Source organism: Olea europaea, chromosome 11 (assembly GCF_002742605.1).
Source record: "Olea europaea var. sylvestris chromosome 11, O_europaea_v1, whole genome shotgun sequence".
Taxonomy (NCBI): domain Eukaryota; kingdom Viridiplantae; phylum Streptophyta; class Magnoliopsida; order Lamiales; family Oleaceae; genus Olea; species Olea europaea.
Genome location: NC_036247.1, coordinates 25,519,657 through 25,532,063, shown reverse-complemented (window position 1 = coordinate 25,532,063; position 12,407 = coordinate 25,519,657). Strand labels below are relative to the sequence as shown.

At 33.5% G+C, this 12,407-nt stretch overlaps 1 protein-coding gene across 2 annotated transcripts; it reads left to right on the top strand.

Annotated features, from left to right (window-relative positions):
* The first annotated feature begins 1,999 nt into the window (after positions 1-1,999).
* LOC111403857 (zinc finger protein WIP2-like) lies at positions 2,000-4,456 on the top strand. Of its 2 annotated transcripts, XM_023032491.1 has the most exons (3): positions 2,000-2,639; positions 3,821-4,264; positions 4,369-4,456. In XM_023032491.1, the coding sequence occupies exons 1-2, from the start codon at positions 2,112-2,114 to the stop codon at positions 4,256-4,258; spliced, it is 966 nt and encodes a 321-aa protein (XP_022888259.1). In that variant the 5' UTR covers positions 2,000-2,111; the 3' UTR covers positions 4,259-4,264; positions 4,369-4,456. The 2 variants fall into 2 exon arrangements, with proteins under 2 accessions (XP_022888259.1, XP_022888258.1); XM_023032490.1 differs by having other exon boundaries at positions 3,821-4,455.
* The last annotated feature ends 7,951 nt before the right edge of the window (positions 4,457-12,407 follow it).

The following is a 12,407-nucleotide window of genomic DNA, read 5'->3' as shown; positions in this document are numbered from 1 at the left end:
TCACACTCTTCTTCTCTAATAGTGTCCATGGCAATGGACTTGTTCTTTTTAGGCGAAATATGGTGAGTTCATAAGTTTGGAGAAATTCAACTAATTCTTCAATCTTAACCTATTTAAATCTCTGCTCTTCTCGATATTCATGATTTTAGGCCAAAATCTCTCAAGTAAGGATCTAAAGACAATTTTCCCAATTTTTGTTTCCAAGAATTTCTTACCTAGGTTGAAGCTAAAGTTTACTATGTCATTTAAGTTTGAATAGAAATCATCTAATGATTCATCATCCTTCATTTTAGTTTCTTCAAACCTAGTGGTCAGCATCTACTATTTGGAATTCTTAACAATTTTGGTTCCCTCATGTATGGTCTGAAGTATATCCCAAACCTCTTTCGCAGTCTCACAAATTGATACTCTCCTAAACTCTTCAGTGGATATGGCTCATAAATAGGGCATTAAGTCCTTTACTATCCTAGTTACACCATCTAACTCAGTTTTAGACTAACTGGCAACCTCTGTAAAGGTAACTACACCTGCAATGATAGGAGAATGGGTAGTCCAACAATTATGTGTACTAAACCAAATCCACTCATCCATAAACTTAAGAAAGGATCTCATTCTAACCTTTCAATAGGCATAATTGCTTTCGTTAAAATATGGAGGCATGGAAAGAGACTAACTCATCTAGATTACGTTAGGGTCAGAAATCGAATATATGTATCATAATACCAATTTACGAATTGAATGTTACTAGTTCAACACTAAAATCACCTAGATGAGGGTGAGTAGGTGCATAACCAGGAATTAAAATTATCAATTAAAAGCAATAAGTCACCTTTTAATTGTTCTAGAAGTTTAGTCAATCAAGTTAATTTTAAACTATGTTGAATTGCCACATTAGTAAATAAAGCAGTAAATAACATAAGATTTGTTGACGGAGAAAATCTTTATAGGATTAAAAATTCCGGGATCAAGCTAGTGACTTCCACTATAAATAATAGGAGCATACAGTATGATCCATCATAGAAATCCCACTAGACTTGCTGATCTAATACCTGCAATCTCCAAGACTCGCTAGAACGTGCTTCACTCACACATGCTCTTGATCTTATCAAATTGTTCATCTCTTGTGGATCACCAAGAATACCTTATTCTTGTACTATTTCGATACTTCTCGTCCGTCCTTTCTCAAATTTTACTAACCTCTAAAAAGGCTATTGAGGAAGTACCTTCTTGATTATATTTAAAAGTGGCTGCTTTGGATTATCTGATTTTGATATTTTCCCTAACTTGTGGTTGATTGATCTCAAGATATAGAATTGTTGTTTGATCTCTAAAGGATGTTATGAAAATAGAAAATAATAATCAACCACTTTAGAGGTTGAATATTTATAGTTTGGAGACTTGGGTTGTTTAGGATTATAAAACAAATTAAACTCGCGAACTAGGTTTTTGCTGGTAACACCGCCACTCAAGCTAGAAGTGAGTGGTCAGGGAGGGAAGATTTATCGCTCAAGCGAGAGTCGAGCGATGGTGAAGCGACAACTTTTTGTTGATTTTGTAATGCGATTGCTCGAGCTAGACTTGGGTAGTTGTCTAACCAATGTGCGATGCCAATTTTCTTTGTTCCATAATTGATCTCAAAGACTCCCTATCCAACTAAACAATTAACCAATTGATTTCTTCGATTTTTACAACTCTTTTATAATAATCCTTTTATTTAAAGAATAGCCAATACAAATTTAAACCTAACATACTAGATCCAATTATTTAACTTTTACATTGTACTCCTCAACTTCGAACAATTTAAGTTTACTTTTATTGTATCTTTAATGTATTAAAAAGAAATATCATTAGCCTACACACGTTTGCATGCATACACTTTTTGTGGAGAAGAGAGAGAGAGATAAAAATGAAACAAGAAATTTAATTTGCAATGAATTATGACTAAACATTGCATAAACTTGATTCCTTCTTTTTTCCCTAAGTCACTTTATGTCTTTGCTTTGCCTTTGCTTACCACCATCAACGCTCTCTCTCTCTCTCTCTCTCTCTCTCTCTATAAAGGCAAAGGCAAGATCATCTATCCCACTATTCTCTCCTCTCACATTTTCACCATGACTGATAATCCCTGCTCAAATTTCTACACAGACTGGTACAGATTCAACCCTTTACACCATTTTTCTACCAAAAGTCCTCCTCATTACCTGATGAGTTCTCCATATATTCACAACTTGTACTCATCAAACAGTCAAACCCCCCCTTCTTCATCTCCTGTGAGAGAAGCTCTTCCCCTTCTGAGCTTAAGCCCCACTAGAAATAATGAAGAAAAACAAGAGCCCTTTTGGAATTCAGACATGGATTTGGACAAGAACAAAGAGACAGAAGATAGGGTTACTGCTGTTGATAATGAAGGGGTTACTGTTGCTCTGCACATAGGGTTACCAAACCCTAGCGCTGCTGATCTGGCATCTATACTCTCTGAAACCACTACTAAAGATGAAGAATCTGATGTTTCAGGTTATCCAATCAACAGACTCAAGGGACAATATTGGATTCCTACCCCTTCTCAGATTCTTATAGGTCCAACACAGTTTTCATGTCCTGTTTGCTTCAAAACCTTCAACAGATACAACAACATGCAAGTGAGTTCAGCAAAAAATATGTTTAGATACAGTGAATGTTATTCTAATCTTTGATTCCCCTTTTTTTTAGTAGATGTCAAACTGTTTATCAAAACCTTAAGTCTGGAAAAAAGATTGCAGTTAATTATGGGATATTCAAAGTTGTAAGAGAATTAGACTTCAGCTTCTTTTTCTTGGATTGAATGTCCCATAAAAGTTTATTGTTTTTCATTTGAGTTCAATACCGGTATATGGCATGGGTTGTGGGAGGTTTCAATTAGTCAGCCTGCTTATTGATCTGAAACTGAGATTAGTATTCTTTCATCAGGCAATATTCCTTGTGCTTTTAGTCCTCTTCGAAGTCTGTGCCTTACAAATGGTTAACTCTGTAAACCACTGAAACTTCAAAAGTTATCAGACACAGATCATCTTTGTAAGAAAGAGAGAATTCCCACTTTCAGCCTGCAAACAGATCAATTTACTGACTTGAAAAATACATACCTAAACCTTCCAGCGCTTTTTAACTTTGAAAGTTATCTCTTTTCTTCCGGTTTAGATCTTATGAACAAAGAATCAATAATGGTACCTAATTAAAGTGCTTAATTAATAGGAGAAAAATATACTCACTATTTGAAAGAAATTAACCACAATTTTCGGATCAACAGTTCTTTTTTGGACTCGTAACCTTTTCCAAAAAAGGTATTCCACGTGAAGAATTATGCTCATCTTTATACAACGGACCTACGGAATTCACATCTTTACATCTTTTTTCTACTTATTTTCTTTGATCCTTTTGTTTTTCTATGGTCTGAACAATTTAGATTATCTGTTGTTTTCATTAGGTTTAGTGTAAATCGTAATTCTTGGACAGTTCATATTATTGTTTGACTTTTAAACTGTTGACACACCTCGTCTAGAAGGTTAGTGAGAGGGCAACTTTAGTTATGTAGTACATTCTTCAACAAACCCCTGAATTTTAGGATTTTGTAACTTTGTTTAAGAAATTTAATAGATGCAGTGACATAATCTGAGGTAGCGCCAAATGATTGGATTTAAAAGGTAACTGTGTTTAAAATAGTTCAATGATAAAATGTCCCGTGGCATTATGTTAAGAATTATGGCACTGTAGCATGATTCTGAATTTTAAATGATATTCAAGTCACACTTTAATCTGTATCTAGGAATTTTGAATTTTGCTGCAGATGCACATGTGGGGGCATGGATCACAGTATAGAAAAGGGCCTGAATCTCTAAGAGGCACTCAACCAACAGGAATGCTCAGACTCCCTTGTTATTGCTGTTCGCCTGGTTGCAAAAACCACATTGACCATCCAAGAGCAAAACCCTTGAAAGATTTCAGAACTCTTCAAACTCATTACAAGAGGAAGCATGGAACCAAGCCTTTCATGTGTAGAAAATGTGGCAAAGCTTTTGCAGTGAGAGGAGATTGGAGAACCCACGAAAAGAATTGTGGTAAACTTTGGTACTGCATTTGCGGTTCTGATTTTAAGCACAAAAGATCCTTAAAAGATCATATTAAAGCTTTTGGGTATGGCCATGGAGCTTTGGGAATTGATGGTTTTGAAGAAGAAGATGAACCTGCATCAGAAATTGAACAAGATGATGAGTCCATGCAGTAGTAATAAGTATATAAATATATAAATATATATATAAAATAAAATTGCAGTAATTAATTAAGCTTTTCCAAGGATATCTCAATTTTAAGAGGCAGATTTGCTTTATTTTGCAGGAATTTCTTGGCTATGTGGGGGAGAATATATGATGAAACTTAAATTATATTATTAATCAAGCTCAGCTTGAACTATTTTCTTGTAAATTATTTACTCCTTTCGAGTTTCAAGTATTCCTCTCTTTTTTTTTCCCTTAAATATTTGATACTCCTGGAATTCTCAATATAAAGCAACAACTTCGACAACAATTCGTTCATCTTTCTAGTAATTTGAACAAACAAAATTAACTTTAAAGGCAGTGGTCATGCATGGGAACAAAGGCCCGTAAAGTACGGCAATTGGCAAAGTTATTAACTAAAACAAATTGTAAAACATTAAAGGGTTGAGAATCATGTCGTAAAATTAAATGAAATTTTAAAATTTGTTATTATATTGCTTTATATATAAGCCTATCGATGAACTCGATTGTAGGATTTATTCAAATTACTTTGTTAACGCATAAATGAAGTTAATTCCAAAAATTATTCGAAAGTTATTGTGATTGCAAAGAATACAGAAATTAATTTTAGCAGCAATGATATTTGTGTATAGTAAAGTAAGAGAAAAAAAAATATGGAATTACTGTGGTCTTTTAAATACATCGTTTTGTTGGATTTAAATCCAATAATTTGATTCTCTGCCTAATTATTTGGTTGTTATTTAATCTATATGTCGATTTAATTCATCTAAATTAAAAATTACATTCAAAATAAATATTAGACGTCTAATTTTACTATTGTTAAGTAATTTAATTAGACATTGAGGTTAAACTGTTCTATATATGACAACTAAAGAAACTTCATGTCGCAATCATTGTGCAACATAAGTGTGACAATTTAGGTAGCTTGCCATTTAGTTGTGAATTAGAAAACAGTAATGTCATTCATAATCGCTTAGTAAGAAAGTAGTCCTACATGGTATACACATAGTAGGTGATTGTTTGATGTATTAACATAGCAGTTGTGTATTGACTCATGCATCAAATAATTAACTGCCATGTGTATTGGCGTGGAGTGACTGCGAATAATATTATTCATTAAAAAATAACTTGTGAAGGGGGTGATATTTTTTTAATATTACTAAATTAGATATTTATCCTATTAAACAATTTTTTTTAATAAGTACAGACATTTTTTGGTTATATATTTTGACTAATATTCATTCTTCAAATCAGTCTCTTAACAAATACACAACTGCGTGTGTGTATGTTTCATGCGTAATCCAAAACAATCAGCAAAACCTTGTGTTCTTCGTAGCCTTCTAGGTAAGTAGGCAATTAGTTAGTGGATAAAAAGCAGTAGAAAGTATATTTGGTTCAAAATGTATAGGATATATAAGCATGTCTTTATTCCTATACAACCATAAATATTAGGGAAAATTGCTACCACGGTATCAAACTTTTCGTTTATTAGTAAACTTTGCCCAAACCTTTCATTTGTGCCTCCGTGAGTACCGAACCTTTAAAAAATTCGTAGTCCAAGTTCAAATTGAGGGTTTCCGTGAGTTTGACTACCAAAATCGTCAATTGACCCCAGAAATTAAAGTTTAATAATTTGACCACATAATACAAGGGTAAAATAGCCATTTTACTATTTTAATATAAAAGAATAAAAAAAGAAAAATATGGAAAATGGGTCACCTCCTTCACAAACCCTCCACACCCATCCCCCAATCCCACCAAAACAATCTACCATTATCGTCGCAATACCACCACCCACCGTCACTTGCCACAACCACCCTCCATCGTCTCCCATAACCACAGCTACAGCTACACCCACCAAATTAAACTACCGTTTTCTCCCTCAAGAACGACCATCCAAGCCATTTAACTAAATTAAACCATTTCTCAAGCAATAACCCATTCCCATCTCCTTCTTTAATGAAGTCATACCAGTAAAGAAATCAAGTGGTATAGAGGTGAAATTGTTGTTGAGTAGAAGGGATTGGGGTGAAGACAAACCGACAAGACTCGAGAGTGACCCAGTGAGTTTAAGGAACATCATAACCGACGAGATAATTGAAGGCTAAATGCAAATTTACCAGGTCCAAAATGTATCGCCCACAAGAAAGTCAAGTAATATCCCAGAAATATTAGCAGAATTTGCTGAAAATATTTGCAATGTTGAAGCACTCTTAAGACACTCCGAAGTTTCCTAGGATGAAAAGGGGTTATAATCCAAGTAAACTTACTATCATGAATTCAGGTACTATAGAGGTGAAATTGTTGTTGAGAAGGAGAGATAGGAGCGAAGACAAATCGATGAGACTCGGAAGTGACCCAGTGAGTTCATTTAACACCATCTTGAGAAATGGTTGATGAAAGGGTGGCGGTGATGCCGATATTGGGTGGGTAGTGGTGGCTGTCGGCGACGACTGTGGTTGGGTGGAGTTGTTTTGATTTTGGGGAAGAAGGAGATGGAGATGGTTTGTGACTTTATTTATTTATTTTTTTTTAAAATTTTTATTTAATAGGAAAAATGTGTTTTATCCAAAATGTCCCTGCGTTATTTGGGGAAAATAATAAAGTTTTTAATTCCTAGGGTCAACTAACAGTTTTTGTAGTCAAACTAACAGAAACTGTCAATTTGGACTTGGGCTGCGAATTTTTTAAAAGTTTGGTACTCACAATGGTACAAATGAAAGGTTTGGGCAAAGTCTGCTAATAAACGAAAGGTTTGGTACCGTGACTGCAATTTCCCTTAATATTATAGGCTTGTCAACTTGAAAATACATAAGCTTTTGGGGTGCATACAATACGTTATTTATTTATTTATTTATTTTTATGTGGAGATTTGTGGGGTTGTTTATGGATGTAACACATCGTTTATTTCCTGTTAAATTTTGTTAAAGTCAAAATTTTTAGTAAATTTTGATAGAAATTAATAAAAATATCTGATTGAAAAATTAACAAAAGTTGTGAATTTCATAAAATATGCGACTGAAATTGATTATTGACTAGGATTTAAGAAATTTTTTATCAACTTTTTAGCTAAACCATATAAGAAATTAAACACAAATTTTCAATTAACTCATAGCAAATGATTAGCTTAAGCCTGTCTGGCTGTGTGCGCGTGTTACATTAATAAAACTTGCTATGAGCTGATTTCACCAAGACATTGCGTATTTGAAACAATAATGCTATTAATATTATTGGTATTATAATCGTTATGATTTGGTCACAAGATAATGACAATAAGGAAATAAACAGTGGCATAACAAAAATGCCAAAATTTATGTGGAAATTCAAGATGGAAAAATTATTGACAGAAGAGGATAATATCAATCTAATTAATAGTAATTGTGTTTACAACAAGATTCTAATACCCTCAATTAAAAGCTAAAACTCTCAAAAATGTTCTATGAATATTATGACCTCAATACAAGCAGTAGAATATATATTTAAATTCTAAAATTCAAGTTGTAGATGAATAGACTCTATGTGAGTGGCAGCTCCATCGCTCGAATGCCGTGCAGGCAACAACTCTCACTTGAAAATTTGATGACGTCGTTCAAGTGATAGGTTAGTGAAAATGTAGCGACTTTTTCTTCTCGATCCATAATTCGATCTCTTTAAGACTACTTCAACCAAAATTCCAATATCCACTAGAATTTGGGTCAAATTACAACAAATCTGCACTTTGAACCAAATATCAATACAAGGGACTTCAAACATGTATCATCAAAGCAAACATCACTCCACTTTTTTCAAACAAGCTCCAATGGTCTAAATTAATGACAAACACCAACTAACTTCAAGCAATTATCAAACTTATCAATGGAAAATGATTTTGTCAATATATCAGCACGATTATCCTTGGTATAACATTGCTCACTACAATATCACTACGAGTAATCATTTCATGCACAAAACGATACCTCACATCAATATGCTTAATCCTCTCGTGAAAATATTTGTTTTTAGTAAGAAAGATGGCATTTTGACTATCACAATAAACTATAGATATCTTCAAGTCTTCACTATTTCACCGATCAATCCCTTCAACCACATAGTGTTCATACATACTTCTGTAATGGCCATGTTCTCTACCTCCATTGTTGACAATGCTACTGTATTTTGCAAAGTAGCTTTCCATCTAATAGCACAGCCTTCAATAGTAAACACATATCCTATAAGTGATATCCTCTTATCAAGATCTATTGCCTAATTTGAATCTAAATACTCAATGATCCAATCTATATTTCCACCAAAATGCAAACAAATATTCATAGAGCCCTTTAAGTATTTGAATGTCTACTGCACTGTTTTCCAATTTTCTTTGCTAGGATTTTCCATGTATCTACTAACTGCATTGGCTGGATATGTCAAATATGATCTTGTACAAACCATATTATATATAAATGAAACTACTGCGTTAGAATAATGAATTCAAAATATATAATCAATCTCTTCATTTGACTGAGGACACAATCCATATGACAATTTAAAGTGGACAGTCAAAGTAGTACTGACTGCCTTTGCATTTAGCATATTGAACATATGAAGCACCTTCTCTATGTACCCATTCTTACTCAAATACAATTTGCCAGTTTTCCTATCCCTCAATATTTCTATACTAAGAATTTTTCTTACTGCACCTAAGTCTTTCATTTCAAACTTCTCACAAAATTGAGCTTTTACTTTTCTTACTTCTACTTTGTCCTTGGCTACTATGAGCATATCGTGGACATATAATAACAAATATGTAATCGATCCACCTTCTCCAATTCTGAAGTACTTACAACTATCATAACTATTTATAATGAAATTATGGGTAGCTATGAATGAATTGAACCTTTTATACCACTGTCTCAGCGACTGCTTCATTTCATACAAGGATATTATCTTCTTTTCCAAAAACTATAAAACCCTCTGGTTGTAACATGTAAATATTCTCCTCAAGTTTTCCATACAAAAATGCTGTTTTGAAATCCATCTGCTCAATCTCTAAATCATCAATTAGTGAGAACACATCTGTGTAATCAACACTTGAAATCTAACTGTAGCCCTTTGCCACCAATCTGCATCTTCAATCCTTGATGTCTCTTGCTTTCTTTTGAACACTTGCAGCAAACAATCTTTTTATTCTTAGGTAATTTCACGAAGTCTTAAATACTATTTTTTATTCAATGACTCCCTATTCTTTTGCATAACAATCAACCATCAGCTAGAATAATTGCAATCAACTAGCTTTGAATATGTAGCAAGTTCCTCAGTAGAATTGATACTATCAACCACACTTAATGCATAAGCTACCAAGTCTGCCTCTTTATATTTCTATAGAGGTTTAATCCTTCTGTAAATTTATCTTTGACAATCGAATATGTGGAGTTGGTAGTGGTGTAAGCAAAGTGTTATAGTCTGTCAGCTCTAAACTAAATTGATTTGATGTAGACTGTTCTGAAACCTTTAATTGTTATTTGAACTAATTTTCAACTCCACGAGTTGAATGATTTTATTCTTTAATTTTATCAGAATCCCCACGAGGCGAACCATGAACCATAGCAAGTTCATCAAACATTACATCTTTACTAACTACAACCTTTCCATTCTCAAGACACCACAACTTATACCCTTTCATACTTGATTTATACCCAAGAAAGATGTACTTTCTAGACCTAGGCTCCAACTTTCCATTATCCACATGAGCATAAGCAAGGCACTTAAAAATCTTCAAATCAGAATAACAAGAAGGTTTTTCAGATCATATCTTTCCTGGTATCTTTTTTCAAAGGCAACTAAGGTTGAGCTATAAATCAGAAAATAAGCAATAGTAACAGCTTCAGCCCAAAAGGTTTTAGGTAACCCAGAATTCGAAAACATACAATGATCGTTTTCCATCATTATTCTATTCATCAGTTCTGCCACACCATTCTATTGCAAAATTCCAGGTATTGTAAAATGTCTTAAGATGCCTTCAACCCTGCAGAAACTATTAAATTCATCAGAACAAAACTCCAACCTATTAACTGTGCATAGACATTTCACATGCTTTCATCTCTGCTTTTCTATCATACTTTTCCACTCCTTAAATGTCCCAAACACATCGCTCTTGTGTTTTAAGAAGAATGCCCAAACTTTGCTGAAGAAATCATCAATTACTATCAACAAGTAATATATACCTCCTTTAGTAGACACTCTTGCCACTTTCTAAAGATCTAAATGCGTATATTCAAGTGTTCTCTTCGCGTTGTGTCTTCATCTAGCAAATCTAAACTCTTTTCTGTTTCTCAAAGACACAATGCTTAAAAACTTCATCTTACTAGTCTTGTACCCATCAAGAAGTCCCTTCCTACTCAATTTTACCATATCATTCTCACTCATATGCTCAAGTCGCATATGCTAAAATTTTGTAACTTTCTAATTTATCAAAGAAGTTGAAATTGCTGCATCCCCTATAACTATAGAACATTGCGAATGTATAGCTATTTGAAGCTTTTATGTTTCTTCATGAAAATAAGAGCACTTCTACTCACCTTTAAAACTCCACATTCACCAATGTATTTATGACCGTTTGAGTCAAGTGTACTTAAAGATATGAGTTTTCGTTTCAATTCTAGATTGTGACTTACATTTGTAAGTAGTCTAGTGGCTTTTCGAACATTTCGATTCTGACTGTACAAACTTCGACAATTTTGCAAGGCGTGTTGTTTTCCATAATGACTACACCTCTTACGACTATTTATACGTTGTAAACTAGTCCCTCTTGAAACACATATGAAAAGTACACGCTGAGTAAAGAATCCATCCCTCACAAGATTTGGAACCAATGTTAGAAATCACAAAAAGCTTTCATTTATTTTGTCTATCTTCCACAACATTAGCCTCCTCTGTGTTTTCAAATTGCTTTCCTTTATCAATAGCACCGATAGCCTTATAAGTGTTTTTCAAAGCATAGCAATTAGCTTTTTTTTTTTTTTTTTAATTACAAAAGTGATAAGCTTATGCATTTTGGATTTCTTTATATTTCTACCAAGATTCCTATCTTGATTTTTTCACGAACAACTAGACCTTCAAATTGGCTCCCAGATCCTTTGTAAGATGCCTCATTTTATCCTTAGAAGGTAAAGTATCATAGACGTCATCTATAATGAGCTATGAAGAATAGTATCTGTAAAAGTCACATATAATATTAACAACAAAACACAACAACATCAACGCTAAGTCCTCATCATTATACTGAACTTCCAATGTTTCCAAATCAGCCACGATTTCTTTGAACATAGTTAAGTAATCATCCAATGGCGTACCTTTGGACATCCGATGATAATACAAGCATTGCTTTAAGTGTAACATACCGGTCAACCTCTTTGTCATACAAAGCTGTTCCAATTTCAACCATAGCACAACGAGACTTTTTTCTTTAGAACATACTAAAGAATTTGATTTGATTGGTGTAGATGAATTTGATATTGGGCTTTTCGATCCCTAAGCTACTTTTCATTCCACGTCAAGGTTGAAATCATCTTATCAAAGTCAAGAAATGCTTCCCCAAATCCATCTACATGGGAACTGCTTGCATCTTTACTTGTCATAAAGTAAATCTCGTGCTTTGATCCAATAATAAAATATCATATTTTATCGTTGCTATGTGGAATAATCAACTTTGTTCTGATACTCTTTGTTATGAATTGATCGCAAGATAATGATAATAATGAAATAAACAAGAACATCAAAAATTTATGTCGAAATCCAAGATGGGAAAAGATCAGGGACAGATGAAGAGAATTTCACTATAATTAATAATAATTGTACTTATAACAAAATTCCAATACTCTCAATTATGATCTAAAGCTCTTAAGACATTATATGAATGTTATAAACTCAATACAAGTTATAGAGACTATATATAAACCCTAAAATCCAAGTTATAAATGAATAGGAGTCCAGGTGAGTGGCAGCTCCATCACTTAAGTGGTGGGCTGGAGCCAAGTCACTGTTGAAATTTCGGTGATGTTGCTCGAGCGTTAAGCTAGTAAAAATGCAGCGATTTTTCTTCTCTGTCCAGAATTCGATCTCTTCAAAATCTTCTTAATCAAAACTCTAATACCCATTAGAATT